The sequence below is a fragment of the Gavialis gangeticus genome, unplaced genomic scaffold (genome assembly GCF_001723915.1).
Source record: "Gavialis gangeticus isolate Ggan-Ray unplaced genomic scaffold, GavGan_comp1, whole genome shotgun sequence".
NCBI classification, from domain to species: Eukaryota; Metazoa; Chordata; order Crocodylia; family Gavialidae; genus Gavialis; species Gavialis gangeticus.
In genome coordinates, this window is record NW_017729034.1 from 17,925,183 (window position 1) to 17,943,528 (window position 18,346).

The 18,346-nt window shown below is 47.1% G+C and overlaps 1 protein-coding gene across 2 annotated transcripts in view; it reads left to right on the forward strand.

Annotated features, from left to right (window-relative positions):
- Window positions 1–18,157, forward strand: part of CHD4 (chromodomain helicase DNA binding protein 4) — a 27,490-nt gene extending 9,333 nt beyond the window's left edge. The window contains exons 6-40 of one of the 2 annotated variants that reach the window (XM_019527046.1): window positions 362–603; window positions 680–807; window positions 974–1,109; window positions 1,810–1,991; window positions 2,142–2,381; window positions 3,318–3,521; window positions 3,618–3,823; window positions 4,500–4,631; window positions 4,786–4,882; window positions 5,305–5,496; window positions 5,592–5,792; window positions 7,174–7,311; window positions 9,011–9,132; window positions 9,255–9,428; window positions 9,768–9,909; window positions 10,308–10,439; window positions 10,532–10,649; window positions 10,892–11,016; window positions 11,326–11,563; window positions 11,733–11,905; window positions 12,072–12,252; window positions 12,330–12,416; window positions 12,572–12,660; window positions 12,738–12,871; window positions 13,173–13,317; window positions 13,489–13,654; window positions 14,039–14,163; window positions 14,459–14,591; window positions 15,346–15,423; window positions 15,534–15,668; window positions 15,764–15,872; window positions 16,184–16,316; window positions 17,005–17,200; window positions 17,321–17,496; window positions 17,641–18,157. In XM_019527046.1, coding sequence (XP_019382591.1) covers window positions 362–603; window positions 680–807; window positions 974–1,109; window positions 1,810–1,991; window positions 2,142–2,381; window positions 3,318–3,521; window positions 3,618–3,823; window positions 4,500–4,631; window positions 4,786–4,882; window positions 5,305–5,496; window positions 5,592–5,792; window positions 7,174–7,311; window positions 9,011–9,132; window positions 9,255–9,428; window positions 9,768–9,909; window positions 10,308–10,439; window positions 10,532–10,649; window positions 10,892–11,016; window positions 11,326–11,563; window positions 11,733–11,905; window positions 12,072–12,252; window positions 12,330–12,416; window positions 12,572–12,660; window positions 12,738–12,871; window positions 13,173–13,317; window positions 13,489–13,654; window positions 14,039–14,163; window positions 14,459–14,591; window positions 15,346–15,423; window positions 15,534–15,668; window positions 15,764–15,872; window positions 16,184–16,316; window positions 17,005–17,200; window positions 17,321–17,496; window positions 17,641–17,658 — 5,227 coding nt within the window. In that variant the 3' untranslated portion in view covers window positions 17,659–18,157. Of the gene's footprint in view, window positions 1–361; window positions 604–679; window positions 808–973; window positions 1,110–1,807; window positions 1,992–2,141; window positions 2,382–3,317; window positions 3,522–3,617; window positions 3,824–4,499; window positions 4,632–4,785; window positions 4,883–5,304; window positions 5,497–5,591; window positions 5,793–7,173; window positions 7,312–9,010; window positions 9,133–9,254; window positions 9,429–9,767; window positions 9,910–10,307; window positions 10,440–10,531; window positions 10,650–10,891; window positions 11,017–11,325; window positions 11,564–11,732; window positions 11,906–12,071; window positions 12,253–12,329; window positions 12,417–12,571; window positions 12,661–12,737; window positions 12,872–13,172; window positions 13,318–13,488; window positions 13,655–14,038; window positions 14,164–14,458; window positions 14,592–15,345; window positions 15,424–15,533; window positions 15,669–15,763; window positions 15,873–16,183; window positions 16,317–17,004; window positions 17,201–17,320; window positions 17,497–17,640 lie in introns of those variants that run through there. The other variant, XM_019527045.1, reaches the window with a different exon arrangement.
- The last annotated feature ends 189 nt before the right edge of the window (window positions 18,158–18,346 follow it).

Sequence of the window (18,346 nt, forward strand, 5' to 3'; positions counted from 1 at the left end):
CCCCCTCCCCCCCCCCCCCCCCCCCCCCGACAGACAGACAGACACCCACTCTTTTAAACAAGGTGGGATGGGAGGAGATAACAGAAAAATGATGCTCTGGTTTTGTGATGGTCTGGTCTGAGATGGAAGTCCTTGCTTCCATGCCCCATTCTACTAGAATATAGTAGATTTGGGGGTTTTGCTTGTTTTTATTCCGCTTCTAGAACCAGTAATATTTGCTCCTCATGGTTGGGGTGGCGAAAGGGTGTATTGACTGTTGAAATGAAAGCTTAGATTTTAGTGCCTGGTATGAGAGAGTGGCCGCAAGACCAATCCAGTATTCATATGAGTCCAGTAATGCTTGGTCTCTGATCCTGCACAGGCCACTCATTGCAGCCAAGAACCCGAAGATAGCTGTTTCAAAGATGATGATGGTACTGGGGGCCAAATGGAGGGAGTTCAGCACTAACAACCCCTTCAAAGGCAGTTCAGGAGCATCTGTGGCAGCTGCTGCGGCTGCTGCTGTGGCTGTAGTCGAGAGCATGGTGACCAGCGTGGATGTTGTCCTGCCCCAGCCCCCTGTTGATGTACCACTTCGTAAGGCGAAGACCAAGGAGGGCAAAGGTAAGATGAAGAACTAGTGAAGGTGAAGTTCCTCTGATAAAGGTGCTGGTTGGCTTACCATTTCTCTCCTTCCTAGGGCCAAATGCCCGGCGAAAGCCTAAGGCCAGTCCTCGTGTTCCTGATCTCAAGAAACCCAAAACTAAAAAGGTGGCTCCTTTAAAAATCAAATTGGGAGGATTTGGCTCCAAGCGCAAGAGATCATCAGTGAGTGACTCTGTAGTCTTTTACCTCTTTGGGTAGGGGTGGTGATGGGACTTCTATCTGCGTAGCTTGGCTCTCCCCAATAATACTGTATATTGGGGTAACCCTAGGATGCAAGGGGCTGGCTGACCATGACTGCCTGAGTTCCCTTTCTTTCTGCATTCTTCAGAGTGAAGACGATGATCTGGATGTGGAATCAGACTTCGATGATGCCAGTATCAATAGCTACTCTGTTTCAGATGGATCCACCAGCCGTAGCAGCCGCAGTCGGAAAAAACTCAAAGCTGGGAAAAAGAAAAAAAAAGGTATTTAGGTCTGTCATCTGCTAGAGAGATGAATCTAAGTAAGGACATGGGAGTAAAACTGGCTGTTGGTAGCATCTAAGGCAATGACTTGCAACCAGGGTGCTGTGGCAGGATGCTGTTGAGCATGTAAACAAGATTCACAAAATAAACCTAGAGACTTTAAAATGGGAACCCATAGCATCAAAAACATTATGACTTACTGTGGTCTTTCTGAGTTCTTTGCAATAATAGAATGGCTCTTATTTTTCTGTAGTCAAAAATAAAGTGAAAACTAAGAGCTGATATTTTTTCCAAGGTGTGCCTTGAATTCAAAAAGGTTTAAAAACTACTAGTCTAAGGGATACAGATCTCCAGAGCAGGAGAATTGTTTTAATGGTGACTGGGAGAGAAATTGAGAAAAGGAAAAAGCAGCTCAGGAAGGTGTCCCTTTTCAACACTGACAAGCCCGTACCTCATTTTGTTCTTCAGGAATGTGTTCTGCCTTTGGCTCTGAGGCATGACAAGATTTCTTTACAGCTTTTGCTGGCACGCTTTTTTCTCTCTCCTTGGTTTCTCCCTGTTCTTTCTAATATGCAGATAGAAAAGCCCTTGTATCTAGCCTTTGTAGTTTGAGGGATTATCCCAGTTGTTGCAGAAAGGACTTCAACCCTGCTTTTGACTTGCAGTGATGTAATGCTTGTCACCCTCCTTTTTCACTCAGGTGAGGAAGACTCCGCAGTGGCTGTAGATGGCTACGAGACGGATCATCAGGACTATTGTGAGGTGTGCCAGCAGGGAGGAGAAATCATTCTCTGTGACACTTGCCCCCGTGCCTACCACATGGTTTGCCTGGATCCAGACATGGAGAAAGCACCAGAGGGCAAGTGGAGCTGTCCACATTGTGTGAGTTTTCAGGTTCCAAGAAAAAGCCATTGAGGAAAAGTTGTTTGTACTTCATGTTGGGGCAGAAGATAGAATGACTTGGAATCTGGTGCCTTTGATAGGATGTGAGAAATCTATAGATCCCGGACTAACAATTTATCTCCATGTCAGGAAAAAGAGGGCATTCAGTGGGAGGCAAAAGAGGATAACTCTGAAGGTGAGGAGATCCTGGAAGACGTTGTGGGGGATGCTGAAGAGGAGGACGACCACCACATGGAATTCTGCCGTGTCTGCAAGGATGGAGGAGAGCTGCTCTGCTGTGATGCCTGTCCCTCTTCTTACCACATCCACTGCCTAAATCCCCCACTGCCAGAGATTCCCAATGGAGAATGGCTGTGTCCTCGCTGCACTGTGAGTCCCAAAACTATATTAACTCAAATACAAGATGGCCCTGAATAATAAGATTCCTCCCCACCCCGACTTTAGATTCTGTACGTGGAAAAATTCATAATTTTGTATAAGTAGAATCTAATTATTGGAGTGCTTGTCACTGTCTGTCTTTTTTTGTCATTCATCCCACTCCCACTCCTACTCCTACTACTACAGTAGGGGAAAATAGTGGCTGTGGGGGGACAGGTGGACCCTTTGCCCTCTGCTGCCACCGCCCCCCCAGCTTTATTGTCAGACCCTGCTCAGGCTCTGTTCCCGCCCCAAGCACAATGTGGAAATCAGCTGCAGGTGGTAGTAAGGGGGCCAAAGGGACAAAAAGGAGGGCAGAAACTGCTGTGGGCATAACTGGCCCCAAACCTGCTTGCTGCAAATTTCAGCACAGGTACTCCATATTCACACTTTTTTTGAGCACAACTTTTGTACCTACTTATACATAGTATAACTGTTCGTGGTATTAGTCATGAGCCTTTTGGCTCTGGACTTATTGTATAGTTCATTGGGTTAGGCCCCAGCAGAGTAAACAACATTTTGAGCCATAATGACCCAATAGCCCAGCACTGCTCTGTGTATATCCTTAAAATACCATGGAGATATACCTCTTCTTATATGTGAGTAAATACAGTCATCTCTTGGAGCATGTAACTGCTACTCGCTAGCTTCTCACCTTGCTGTCTGGCTATCTGTTTTTGGGGAGGGCCCTTTCTCTTCTAGCCTTTATAGCTTGGACACCGTCTCCAGACTTCAAGAAGGGGCTCTGAGGCCCCCAGTCCTAATTGGCCATCTTTCTTTGGCAGATGTATATAGCTAATGTGCAAAATATTTCCGTGACCTTGAGTCTGGGTCCATGGGAGTGTTTTTAAACACTTGCATATAATCATCTATGTCCAACTTCTGTAGTGCCCAGCTCTGAAAGGAAAGGTGCAGAAGATCTTGATCTGGAAGTGGGGCCAGCCACCTGTGGGTCCACCACCACCACGACCACCTGATGCAGACCCTAGTGCTCCTCCCCCCAAGCCTCTGGAGGGCCGGCCTGAGAGACAGTTCTTTGTCAAATGGCAGGGCATGTCTTATTGGCATTGCTCTTGGGTGTCTGAGCTACAAGTAAGTGAGGGTCCTTGACCTATGAAGGGGGTGGTTTCTGACATCCATTTAGGAGAGTGTTGTGTTGTGCCACTAAACATCTGTTCCTGTGTTCAGCTGGAGCTGCACTGCCAGGTGATGTTTCGAAACTACCAGCGTAAGAATGACATGGATGAGCCACCCTCAGGGGATTTTGGTGGTGAGGAGGAGAAGAGCCGAAAACGGAAGAACAAGGATCCAAAGTATGCTGAAATGGAGGAACGCTTCTATCGCTATGGGATCAAGCCAGAGTGGATGATGATCCACAGGATCCTCAACCACAGGTGAGGAAGGGAGCAAGCGTATGTGATGGCAAGATCTCTACATTCTTAACCCAGTGACATTCAAACTACTTGAAGTCATGGGACCCTTTAATCTTGCTTCTGCTGTGGAACCCCTACCCCATCCTAAAAACTGATTTGGAGCCAGGCAACCCAGTCCAGCAATGGTGGCACGCCACCTCCTGGCATGCTTTGCCGTTACCCCCAATCTCCTTCTGGAACCCTTGATTTACCTATCGCAGACCCCAAGGTTCCACGGAACACGGTTTGAAAACCACTGCGCTGTCATATGGAAAGGTGGGAACTTGCTTAAGTGCTACATAAAGGAGGGAGACACTTGCTGAATCCTCAGTCACAGGAGGGTGGACTCAATGTGCAGTACAGTGAATCCTTAACTGGAGACTAGATGCACTCGACAAAGGGGTGGATTATCAAGGGCAAAGGGGGGTGTAATAAGGCACCCTTTAATGTGGATGAAAGCGTGATTGGGAGCTCCAGCTTCAATTTTATGCTGGCATTCATAGGCTTAACTTCTCTCCTGCCCCTTCCCTTTCAGTAAGGGGCTTTCTTGTCTCTTGATCTTTCCTCCCTGGTGTATGTGGTTTAGTGAATAGTGCTTGTTTCTAGGCATAACCTTTATCTATTTACTTATTTATTTATTTTTTGTGATCTTGCTCAGTGTGGATAAGAAAGCGAATGTCCATTACCTGATTAAATGGAGGGACCTACCTTATGACCAGGCATCTTGGGAGAGTGAGGATGTGGATATACAAGATTATGATCTCTACAAACAGGCCTACTGGAATCATAGGTAAAGGGTTTGGAGGAGGTGGGCAGGTACCTTTTTACTATATGTAAGTGAGGGGGCTCAGGTCCTGCTCTCCATCTCTCTAGCTCCTCTTTCTATTTGCCTCTTCCAAATTTCATTGTGCTCATCTTTTCCCTTGTGGCTGTCTTTTGAACAGAGAGCTAATGAGAGGTGAAGAAGGTCGGCCTGGCAAGAAAATAAAGAAGGTGAAGATGCGGAAGCTGGAGAGGCCCCCAGACACTCCCACAGTGGATGTAAGTTGCTGCGTCCTGCTTAAAAGCTATGTTGGATTCTGAGGTGAAGAGGAAAATATCTTTTTCAATTAATAACACTAGCTGGTATCTGATTCAAATATTTTTAGTAAGTGCTTAGGCTGATGGCAAAAGACCACTGCCTGTAGAGTCTCCTTGAGTTGAAGGAGTTTTTACATCCAGGCTTATCTTGCCTTTTCAGGACTGTCTGTCATGAGGGTAAGTAAATCTGAGTTCTTGAGCGAGAGAAACATTCTTCAGAACCAGTAGTGTAGAGCAGAGGAAGGGGGAACTTGGCCTGCTACTGTGTGAACTATACCTGTCCTGGGAGAGAAGCTGATGCCTTAGAAACTAAAATCTTGGCTGGGGCTGGCTGGCTTACTAGAGACTTAACTCTCCTCCTTTTTTTTTTTTTTCCGTTGTAGCCAACAGTGAAGTATGACCGACAGCCAGACTACCTTGATGTAACAGGAGGGACCTTGCACCCGTACCAACTGGAAGGGTTGAACTGGCTACGCTTCTCCTGGGCCCAGGGCACAGACACTATCTTGGCTGATGAAATGGGGCTGGGCAAAACTGTGCAGACAGCAGTGTTCCTATATTCCCTGTACAAAGAGGTGAGGGGCAAAAGTGGCTTGGAATGCTCATTAAGTGGGGGGTGCTTTCCTGTGCAATGGGTGCATGTATAACATTCTGGAGGACTCTTCTTCAGGGCCACTCAAAGGGACCCTTCCTGGTGAGTGCCCCACTTTCTACAATCATCAACTGGGAGCGGGAGTTTGAGATGTGGGCTCCAGACATGTATGTGGTGACCTACGTGGGAGACAAAGATAGCCGTGCCATCATCAGAGAGAATGAATTCACCTTTGAGGACAATGCCATTCGAGGGGGCAAGAAGGCTTCCAGGATGAAGGTACAGAACCGTAAGATGTGTTTCTTGAAGTTAAGCCCCTGATTACAGTGGACTGACTGGGAGTTAAAGATTTGAGATGGGCCTTAAGACTCCTAGGAAACTAGTTCCTATCTGAGCTGTAGAAGCAAAGACCGTTGCTATTTGAAAGCTATTGGGCAATTACCTAGGTGGTATTTGATGGAAACTTTTCTAATAGGGCAGGTGGTGCCCTCTGGAGAGCGGTCAAAAGTTTAGTAGTAAATGAGGGAGGTTCTGGGACCAGGTGACCTAGAACTTCCTTGGCTCTGACAGACTTACTTGGACTCTAGGCAAGTTCCCCTTGTTTCTGTTGAATCTGAAAGTGCTGGCTTTGCTTTGCAAAAGAATTTGAGGTCTGTGGCATTGGGTAAGTGCCAGTTTAGAATTGCATTTCTTGGGTATGTTTGACTCCTTCAGGGAACCAATAAAAAGGCTAATTCCTCTGTATCAAAAAAGCATCAATAAGTCCACTTGTAGAGGGCTGAGCAGTAGAGAATTTTTCACTCTTGATGGTGACTAGCTATTGCAGAATTTTAAGCTTTTCCAAAAACCCTTGAACCTTCTAGCTGAAAGATTGCCTGTCAAGGTTGGATCATGGCAGTGCTGTTCAGAGCTTTCTAGGAACCCAGGGAAGCTGGGCCTCTTCTGATGAGCCTGGAAAGGAGAATCTTATTTAATTTCCTGCTGGTACTGCTTGAAACTTCAAGCACTAGCAAAATGACTCCACTCTGCCCTGCTGAGCTAGTGCTCCAACTAGCCAGTGTTAACTTTTATTTTTCCAAGTTCTTGTCCAAGTCCCAGAAAGCACTTCACTTACCAAAATAATAACTTAGTGTCACTGCAAATGAGTTACTATTTAATGAAGTTGAACATTCTTTGGTGGAATAGACTTCTAGCTTCCATATGAAACTAGATACTTATGAGCTAGAGTGGATTTACTTTGTTTTAGAACTACCTGAATGCATGGGGTTAACGCGAGGGCAGGCAATTTATTTTGGGCAGGGGGCTGCTTACTGAATCTTGGCAAGCCATCAAGGACTGCATGACAGGCAGCCTAGGGCAGATAAATATTAATTTTCTAGGGGCCCCAGGGGCCTGATAGTGGCCTGGTGGGCTGCATCCGGCCCCTGGACCGCATTTTGCCCACCCCTGGGTTAACACATTGATTCTTGGACAGAGAATTTTGGGTGTAGAGGACTTCTAATAACAGTGGATTGTCAAGGCAGCCAGATAAGAAGATAGTTCCTGACCTGTTACTTCTGCTCTGTCAAGGGACTGCAGGACTGTCCTTTGTCCTTCCCCCATAGCCTGATGGTTAACTGTTTTTTTGTTTTGTTTTGTTTTTTCCTCACCCCCTCTGTAGAAGGAGGCAGCTGTGAAGTTCCATGTGCTCCTTACATCATATGAATTGATCACCATTGACATGGCCATTTTGGGGTCCATCGATTGGGCCTGTCTCATTGTGGATGAAGCTCACCGGCTCAAGAACAACCAGTCTAAGGTACTGGGGGATGAAGGTGGTGAGGCCTGTAGGATTTGAAGGCTAGACTTATGCTGTTCTGCTTTCCTGAATAACAGAGGCCAGAGAACTTCATTGAGACTTCAAAAGTTACAGGTCTGATGCAAGCATGCAGTAGCATACTTGTCAGGAAGATACAGAATCTTGGTTTCAAGATGCAAGGAAAGGGACACTTTAAGCCACTAGAACTGCTTGCTAACTTGTTTAAAAAAAAAAAAAAGTCCCAGTATGAATTTATGTAGGCTTCCAGCCTTTGGATCTTTTTCACTCCTATTAAAGAATCCTATCTTATTGCAAAGTTCCTTGGGTAGGTATTCAAGCTGCAGGATCAGATTAAAACTACCTGTTGAGGAGCTAAAGTCTTCTATCTTATCTGAAGTCAAGACCCACTGTATAGCACGTTTTGGGGTTGGTTGTTTTCTTTCTGACCCTTATATCATTGTGACCTTTCTTCCTTTCCTCTGTTTCCTTGTAGTTCCCTCCTCCCCTCTCCACAACTGTCCCATCTTGCATTGTCAGTACTCCAGTAATCTTAACATTACTTCCACATATCACACCTTCCTAGCCACAACATTTATACTGGAACTCCCAATTTGACTTATCCCCAAGTTCTTATTTATTTAAAATGCTTTGTAGAATACACCTCCATCCTGTAAACGCAACTTATTTTGTTCTAGATGTAGTACCTTCAGTCTAGCTGTATTAAAATGTGAGTGAAGCCATGCTTACCCAGCAGTCCAGCTTGATGTGCCTGTGATGTTCTACCACGCCAAGTTAATCAGAAATTATCTTTTATAATTAATGCTTTACAGAAAATAAAGGATATGTCTAGAAACATGAAGAAATACTTCACCTTGAGAGAAAAGGATACTTCACTAAGCTGCCTTTTAGAATCCCATCTGAGCCAGTTCTTGATTCATTTTAGTGTGGACTGGCTGTGTTGACTTATATAGTCTTGATATGAAAGTCAGAACTATACAATACTAAGTGAAAAGTTGTTCTGTCAGTTATTTCTGACTTAGCTTAAAATTGTTTGACAGACAGACTTCATAACTTTCATAATTTACATAGGATTCTAAAAACATGTTGACCAAATTGATTGAGGGTAATGAGTCGTCTTCATGGCTCATCCTGGTTGTACCTTTTTATAGAAACTGGTGTAACCCCAGCTTTTTCAAGCTTTTGAAACTTTCTGATGTTTAAGATTTGTGGGGCTTGTTTCTTGGGGAGGGGGGTGTTTGCGGGGGAGGTTAATAAACCCATATAAATAGCTAGGAATGCTCTTTGGCTACTCCTAGAAGCCTCTGGGGTCAGAAGTTGAAAGAATGTCATCCTTTAATGTAGGAGAATGTAGAGTTCAGAAAAGGCTGGTCAGCTGGTAGGGCTAGCTAATCAAGAAAAGTAGTTCTGTTGTTTGCTGCAGTAGGCTTCCTCCAGGCAGGCAGAGCTGAGGAGATGCTGGTGTCAAGCAATAGTATGAATGAGAACACCTGGGAAGTGTCAGATTCATCTAGGGCACTTGCACAAACTGTTTAAATGGTCTAAGCTGAGCCTTGACTTGAATGGTTAACTCTAGAAGGAATTTTCCTTAGGGTAGGATTTTTAATTTTTGACACTAGATCAGCAGTCCTTTGACTAGACGAGGTCCTTGACTCCCTTCTTCCTTTCTTCCCCCTTCCAGTTTTTCCGGGTACTGAATGGCTATTCTCTCCAGCACAAGCTGCTGCTCACTGGGACCCCTCTGCAAAACAATTTAGAGGAGCTGTTCCACCTGCTCAACTTCTTGACACCTGAGAGATTCCAGTATGTCCTGCAAGGCAGATTTAGGCTGACTGCCTCTGCCTTCCTACTCTTACCCTTTTCTGTCCCCCTGCAAGTTTGTCACCCTTGCAGCTTTTACTCCAATGCCTGTGTTTTCTATGCAGTAACCTGGAGGGCTTTTTGGAAGAGTTTGCAGACATTGCCAAGGAGGATCAGATCAAGAAGCTGCATGACATGCTGGGCCCACACATGCTGAGACGTCTCAAGGCTGATGTTTTCAAGAACATGCCCTCAAAGACTGAACTTATTGTGCGGGTAGAGTTGAGCCCTATGCAGAAGTGAGTGTTGGGGAAGAGGAAAGCTTGCTGCTTTCCAAAGCAGCTGCCAAGTGCAGCTCAGCCTGTCTCTAGGACTGCTTGCTTAGACATGTTGGGTTCCACTACAGCCGAGGGAGAAATAAATCCTGTGGTCTAATGTAGGGAATGAAAGGATTGTCATTTACCATTGGCAGAGGTGGGTAGCTAACAGGAAGGTAGTTCTCAAATTATCATACAATCATAGGGCTGGAAGGGAGGGCCAAGACCAATGCAATAAGGTGCTGGGCGGGGGAGATATGGAGTAAGTACTTTCTCACTTAAGTGAAGGTATCTGTCTGACTTTGGACTCATTCTCCACAGGAAATATTATAAATATATTTTGACAAGAAATTTTGAGGCACTGAATGCACGTGGTGGTGGCAATCAAGTCTCCCTGCTCAATGTGGTCATGGATCTGAAGAAATGCTGCAATCACCCCTACCTCTTTCCTGTGGCTGCTATGGTATGTTCTATCCGCTTAGGTATCTGCATCTCCTTATTTATGTGGTATGTGCCTACCTGGAGTTGCTCTGCAGCGCCTTTTGTCATCTTGGCTCCTGTAGTTTATTTTTTGTCCAAAGGATTAGTAGGACCTTTTCCTCTTTAGTTTCTTCCCTGTGGTAAGCAGGACTGACTTATCCCTGCCCAGTGGGAAAGGCACAATGAAAACAACAACAGAAATAACTGAGCTGGTGTGGCCTGGAAGGAAAGAAATGGAGTGGAAGTTTAGGCACTAAACTAAGCTGAGTTGAGCTGGCAAATGCTAAGTGGCCCCTGGGGTCACAACATCATGGCTCAGGAATCCCAAAAGGAAATGTAGATTCCCTTTCCCCTAACTCCTGTCTCCAATTCATTGCACAGGAGGCTCCAAAAATGCCAAATGGGATGTATGATGGTAGTGCCCTGATCCGAGCATCTGGGAAGCTTCTGCTGCTCCAGAAGATGTTGAAGAACCTCAAGGAAGGAGGCCACAGAGTACTCATCTTTTCACAGGTATTGGGGTATTGAGACTGAGGGTCCATACATGAGGGGGGTGACCAAAAAAGTCCTGTTTTTGCTCATCTGTTTCATTTCCTTGTCTCCAGATGACTAAAATGTTGGACCTTTTGGAGGATTTTCTGGAACATGAAGGGTATAAATATGAGCGGATTGATGGTGGGATCACGGGGAACATGCGGCAGGAAGCTATTGATCGTTTCAATGGTACGAAACTCCCCATGCCTCTCATAAAAGGAGAACTTTCCCTCACCTTACAGGTGTTTGGTTCCTGACATAGGACCCTTGCCTCTGACTTGAAGCACATACTGCTTGATGTCAGTCATCAGTGCCTGGGTTGAGACGGCCTGCCCCCCCCCCGCCCCCCCCCAAACGAAGGGAGGCTGAGGGGTCAGTTAAGTAATATTGTCTTTCCTCCTGTGCCTGCCTTCCACCCCTTTCCATCCAAGCTCCTGGTGCTCAGCAGTTCTGCTTCCTACTTTCCACTCGAGCTGGTGGGCTTGGTATCAATCTGGCCACAGCAGATACAGTGATCATTTATGACTCGGACTGGAACCCACATAATGACATCCAGGTGAGGCTTTTAGGAGACTGAAATCACAAGACGAGTGGTGAAAGGGGAGGGGGAAACTCTTGGGAGGGATGGGACTTTGTCTGGACAGGGAAAAGGGTCTTCCACTGTGGAAACACAAAACATTAAAGTAGGGGTGGGAAGAGTGGAAGGGAGTTAGCACTGAAAGCTGCTACCTAAGAATGACCTGGGAATGGAACAGGGGAGAAAAGTGAAGGATTGGAGGAGGTACAAAGTAAGACTCGTGGATTTATCATGCCCAGTTTTTTGGGTTTGTTCTAAGCGTGTGCTCTCTCTCTCTCTCTCCTTCAGGCCTTTAGCCGTGCACACAGGATTGGGCAGAACAAGAAGGTGATGATTTACCGCTTTGTGACACGGGCATCAGTGGAGGAGCGTATCACTCAGGTGGCCAAAAAGAAGATGATGCTAACGCATCTAGTAGTGAGGCCAGGTTTGGGCTCCAAGACAGGCTCCATGTCCAAGCAGGAGCTTGATGACATCCTCAAGTTCGGCACTGAGGAGCTCTTCAAGGATGAATCTGCAGAGGGGGGTGAGTGCATACAGCTTGTCTGAGGGATGGTGCCAAAGTTGGGTAGGATCTCCTGCTTTGGCAAGTGAGAGCAGATGGCAACTGCTGCTCTGTAGAGGGGCCTCAAGTTGGCACTTGCTCCAAAACCCTTTTGACATCACCACTGAAAAGCTGTGGTCCTCCCCCTCAGGTGATAACAAGGAGGGTGAGGACAGCAGTGTCATTCACTATGATGACAAGGCAATTGAACGGTTGCTGGACAGGAATCAGGATGAAACAGAAGACACAGAACTCCAGGGCATGAATGAGTATCTCAGCTCGTTCAAGGTGGCCCAGTATGTAGTACGTGAGGAGGAGATGGGGGTGAGTATGAGCTGTGTGTCTTGCCCCCTTTAAACAAAAGGTATATATGACTACAGGGCCTGTGTGGAGCTCAAGAGAATAGGGGAGGGATAATCAGATGTTTGTGACTCATAGGTTTGGGTTTTTTGAGTGTAGGGCTGTCTCCTTATCATCCTCTCTGATGCAGGAGGAGGAAGAGGTTGAACGGGAGATCATTAAGCAGGAAGAATCGGTGGATCCTGATTACTGGGAGAAGCTACTGCGTCATCACTATGAGCAGCAGCAGGAAGACCTAGCCAGGAACCTGGGCAAGGGGAAACGTATTCGCAAGCAAGTCAACTACAATGATGGCTCCCAAGAGGACAGAGGTATGGATAGGTACCCACAGGAGGATGAGAAACTTAAGGCAGAAGTCTGCCAGGCTCACATACTGTTTTTCTTCCAGATTGGCAGGATGATCAGTCTGATAACCAGTCGGATTATTCAGTGGCATCTGAGGAGGGAGATGAAGACTTTGATGAGAGATCTGAAGGCAAGTTCCTAGTGAGAGAGCCTGGCATTGGGTTAGCAGGATTCTTTGGTATGGGAGCTTGGTGCCCCTGCACATGTCCTGTGTTGCAGGATGCCATGAGGGGAATGATACAAGAGGCGTGTATTACACGTTTCCTTTGGCCGTTTGTCTTCTAGCGGCTCGTCGGCCAAGCCGTAAAGGCCTGAGAAATGACAAGGACAAGCCCTTGCCTCCCTTGCTTGCCCGTGTAGGAGGGAACATAGAGGTGAGTGTTATGCTGGCAGGGGGCCTTGAGTCTCTCTCTGTGCCTGTGTGGGGCTTTTAGCATATCTTTCTTTCCAGGTGCTTGGTTTCAATGCCCGCCAGCGCAAGGCCTTCCTCAATGCTATCATGCGTTATGGGATGCCACCCCAGGATGCCTTCACCACCCAGTGGCTTGTCCGGGACCTGCGTGGCAAGTCTGAAAAGGAATTCAAGTGAGTTGGTATTGGACAAGGAAGGGCCGTAGCAGTGTCCAAGTCCTCTAGGGAAAGATGGAAATAGCAATGGAAGATTTGGGGTTCATGTGGGGGGTTGGGCTTTGGTTTAGTTTGTGGGAGCTTGCAGCTAAAGAATAGTGCTAAGGAACAATCCCCAGCAGTCAGGAATCTGGGACTTGGAAACAGCCTCTCTGAGGAAGCAGTCTGGAGCTTTCTTGTCCAAGACTTAAGAGCCTTAAGGAATTTTCAAATATAGTGAGCCTCAGTGTTTAATTCTGCATGTTGCTTGCTACTGCAGGGCCTATGTGTCTCTCTTCATGCGTCACCTCTGTGAGCCAGGAGCAGATGGTGCAGAGACTTTTGCGGATGGGGTCCCACGGGAGGGCCTGTCCCGTCAGCATGTCCTCACCCGCATTGGCGTTATGTCGCTTATACGTAAAAAGGTGAGTGCTTAGTGGAGCAAGGCTAAACTTTACTCCCTCTTCCTTGCAGGGGCCCCAAACTCCTGTGCTTGCAGGAGGGGCCAGTGGAAGAACTCTGCCCTTCTCAAGACACCAAAAGTTTGAGGGACAGGCTTTGACATCCTTTATGACTTGTGCCTTCCTTCTACCCAGGTGCAGGAATTTGAGCACGTGAATGGGCGCTGGAGCATGCCGGAACTGGCGGAGATAGAGGAGAACAAAAAGCTTTCACAACCAGGCTCGCCCTCTCCCAAAACACCCACTCCCTCTACGCCAGGGGACACGCAGCCAAACACACCTGCCCCTGTTCCTCCACCCGGTGAGAGCCTTCTGTTTGCATAGCTCTGTGTCGTGACCCTGGCAAAGTTACTCCCTTCAACAGAGCTGTGGTGGAGAGATTCAGGGTAGACGCAGATCAATTTGTCTCTCAGTTTAGGAGGGCTGCCAAAGAAATGTGCATGCCCTTAAAGGCACGAGAGGACATCCAAGACATCAACCCTATTGAGTGGGTCCAATAGAATATTTCTGCATTTGCTGGAGGGGCAAAGCGGGGTATTTGTTAATGTGGTATCAGAAGCTTGTGGTACTATTTGGCATTTTTGGGGAGGATTAGGGAAGCAACCCATAGAAATTAAGAGCCGCCCCTGCAAATAAGGGCCAGATTTTACTGATGGCTTTTTCTCTTTGTCCTGCTGATCTTTAGTGGGTGAGACAGAAGAGGGAGTAAAAATAGAAGATGGAGCCAGCACCAAGGAGCAAGGGGAGCCCACAGAGTCAGAGAGAGAACCCCACCACACTGCTCCGGCTGAAGTTGAAGTCTCTCTGGAAGTGAGTCCAGGCATTTTTGTTTCATAGTTGTAATAGCCACACTTGTGCTGCCTCTCCTTCTGTCTCCTGTTGTTTGGGATGGCTGTGTGTTTCCTAGGATGATTTGGAGTCCTCTTGCAGTGCTTGCCTCATGCCTCCACAGACAATCTTTTGTATATTCCCTCTGCACACTATTCCTACCTTGCTGCCATTTGAGGCCTGGGGCTCCCCAGCCTCTTTTACCCTGCCTTCTGCTTCTACAGATGGGTCTTTGTGCTGCTGCTCCTTTTGAGTTAAGACTTTCTCTCTCTGGCAGTGTACCCAGTCTGTGGATACTTCACCACAGGAGGCAAAGTCCCCAGCAAACACTCCAGAAGCAGAGGAGAAAAAAACTGAGGAACCAGAAGTGAAGGAAAGACCTGAAGAGCCAATGGAAGTGGAAAGCAAAGGTATTGGTTAGGGGGTTGTTTGGGGTCCAGAGCCTAGTCTTATCTGTAAAGATCAGTGGTTCTCAGCCTTTTCTGGGTCAGGACAGCCCATCACCTCCTTTGAATTTGGGGGCTTCTGCCACTGAGAAGGTGTTTTGATGTTCTTTCAGCTTACCTGAGTGCTGCTTAGCTGGGTTCTGTTGCTGGAAAGGGCTGTGAAGCTGCCCTATGTTGCATAGCTGTGCTATGTGTGCATACTCCTTCTGCACTGGGGCTCTCTGATCAACTTAAAACAGGGAAGAGCAGTCTCCCATATTGTGACGGTCTTTCTGGTCCAATACTTTCAACATTCCTCTCCAAAACAATTGGACAGGATGGGGTAGTTCCAATGGTGCCAGTTTCCAGGAAAAACTTGAGGGGGATGGATGACCAGAAACCTGCATGACATGAGGTGATGTTGCTGCCTGCTTAGGCTGATTTTAGAGACCCCTAATGCAAGGGGAGCACGAGGGGAAGTTTTATCTGGCTGTTCCTACTGTGGCACCCCCGAGGGAAAATTGCAGCACCCTGACTTGAGAACCACTAGTACAGATTATCCTCTTTCTGATCCAGGATGAGGCCTGTAGGAGTACAGGCATAGACATAATGGGGATTGGGGACTTAATCACAGGGGTTTGATGAAGGAAACTTGGATTGATTCAGCCATATTTCAAGCTCTTCACAGTACATCCTCTGCACCCATTAGATATGATGATCTGTTCTCTTCTCATTACAGCTGATGTGGAGAAGGTAGAAGAGAGGGCACTTGCTGAGCCCCCTACAGAACCTCCCACAATTAACTTGGATGAGAAAGGTAAACCAAGGCACTATCAGACTTTTGTTATCTACCTTCTGGGTGGCACCTTTGTGGATGAACTTGTTGTGGCAGTCATCCTTTTCTCTAACTTGTCCCTGTGTCTGCAGAGGAAAAAAAGGATGATGACAAGAGGGATGTAGTGATGCTGCAGAATGGGGAGATGCTGAAGGACACTGATGAGAGGCACAAGAAAGCAGTGAAGCAGCGCTTTATGTTCAACATAGCAGATGGTGGCTTCACTGGTATGTGACACCAGATGCAGTTACAGTTACCCTGCTTGTTGCTCCTCTTTGCAAAAAGTGCTTTTGACTTGGCTGTCTCTGTCTCCCTTCTCCAGAGTTGCACTCTTTGTGGCAGAATGAAGAGCGGGCTGCAACTGTTACCAAGAAAACCTATGAGATTTGGCACCGGCGCCATGACTACTGGCTCCTGGCTGGGATCATCAAGTATCCTTTGGCATTCTGTGAAGTGAATCTCCCACAAGAACACAAAACATCCCCATGAATGGGGATCTTGTCAAAAGGGGGTCAGGATTATAATTAGTAGGGTGGTCCCATCTCTGTCATCCCTACCAAAACTTCTGCTCCATGAAGAGATCTTATCAGCATGGCTAGGATACAGTGAGCAGGACGCTGTTCTCATTCTCTTTCCCTGTGCCTCTACTCTCCCCATCCCCTCAGGATATAATCCTTTGGCATGGGCTGCATATTTGCTTGTTTTCACTACCTTCTATTTGCCTGAGCTCATCCCATCTCAGTCATGGCTATGCCCGCTGGCAGGACATTCAGAATGATCCACGTTACGCCATCCTCAATGAACCCTTCAAGGGAGAGATGAACAGAGGCAACTTCCTGGAAATCAAAAACAAGTTCCTAGCCAGAAGGTTTAAGGTGAGAGCACCTTCTACTTTGAGGGGGGCAGGGTATGTTTAGGGACTTGTCTACTTGGGGACACCTTGCTGAGGACAAATTCAAGTGGATTAGTTAAACTGCGTTAACTTAATGATGGCACATGCTCCAGATATTGTAATTTAGTCTGTCTTTAATTTATTTCCAAGGTACGGTTACTTTTAAAGAGTGTGGTCATCTAGTCAGTTCACAGAAGTGAAAGGGGGCTAACCTACCACAGCTTAGCACAGGGTCCAGGCATGCCACAGGCAGTTAGCGTGGCACAGCTGAGGCATGGAAAAGCTCTACACCTCTGTACTCTGTAAACTATTTGTAACTCCGTACCTTAATTCCAAGTGAGTGTGTGTATGCTTTAGACCAAATGCTTGCTTGGAAGAGATGCTGAACAAAGACAGGTGACCTGAGGAAAGGCATTTTGTGTTTAAGATTTTGTCCAACATCTTCCAACAATATAATTTGGTCCAGGAAAAGGGTCTTACCCAGATTATACTACCTTCTTTTTGTGTGTTCCTTGGACCTCATGGCTACAACAACACTACTGTGTCCAAAAAACTTGAGCCACTGACCTAGAGCAGGCTGTTTTGGTTTTTGTTGTTGGTTTTTTTTGTTTTTTTTTGGGGGGCGGGGGGAGTAGTTGAAGGAGACTCTTTCATGCTTCCTTTACTTTCAGCTGTTGGAGCAGGCACTAGTAATTGAGGAGCAGCTGCGGCGAGCTGCCTATCTGAACATGTCAGAAGACCCTTCACACCCATCTATGGCCCTAAATACACGGTTTGCTGAGGTGGAGTGTCTGGCAGAGAGCCACCAGCACCTGTCCAAGGAATCAATGGCTGGGAACAAGCCAGCCAATGCCGTGCTTCACAAAGGTGAGGTGGTGTCCTGGAGCTGAGGAAAAGTGGGCGTATCTCAAGCTGCACTCCCTTCTGCCCCTCCCTTGTGCTGGTTGCCCCTCACCCTCTAAACATGCACCCCTATTTCTCATCTAGTTCTGAAGCAGCTGGAGGAGCTTTTGAGTGATATGAAGGCAGATGTGACTCGCCTACCTGCCACCATTGCCCGCATCCCACCTGTGGCAGTACGTCTCCAGATGTCGGAGCGCAACATCCTCAGTCGACTGGCCAACCGCAGTAGCGAACCCCCTCCACCACCACCTCCCCAGCAGGTAAGTGCCCTCCCTTTAGGGCCAGTAAGGAACCCCATCCCTTTAACTTGGTCAGCTGGAGGCAGTGGGACCATTGGGGCAGTTCCAGCAGGGTGGGTACTGTCAATGGGCTTTGTCTCATGCATGTGCTTTCTCACTTCACAGGTGGCCCAGCAGCAGTGACTCCACAGCCCAGCACTGTTGATCTCTTATCCAAGCTGAAGTGACCCCTCTTCTGCCTGACATTCCTGATCGGGTGCTGTTCCCCTCTGTGGATGCTGCTGTACGATCCTCCTGCAGGGAGAGGAGACTTCTCCCTCTGCAGCCAACCAGCCACAGGAGCAAGGAGTGTGCCTGGCCGAGAGGGGATGTATGATGGACTCTGTACATAGTGACTGGAGGCCGTAGCGCCACATCTGTTACACAGAAACCTGGCTGTACTGCTCGCTGCCTCGGCCTGGAGTTCCATGTTTTGATTTCTAATATTATTTTGCATTTGTTTACTGAGATGAGAGTGCACAGGCGAGACCAAGCAAAAGCCAGGACAAGAGACAAAGCTACCTCCATCAAGATCGTTTTTAATACAAAAACTGACCGGACTTGTCCACTAATAAACAGCTAAAAAGACAAAAAGAAAAAAAACTTGATAAAACTGAATAAAAGTTTCCTTGTATTTTTGTTCTACTGCCTCCAATTAGCTCTGTTGCAGGGTGGGAGAGAGAGCATCACTGGCCCTTTCTTATAATCCCTGTTCTCAGTCTGTGCCATCTTTGCTCAAGGAATCTGACTGGCCTAGTTTTTCTACTGCCTTCACTGCTCTGTCATCCTCATTGCAGGGTACTTTTATGTCTTGGAATTACCTCCTGCTGCT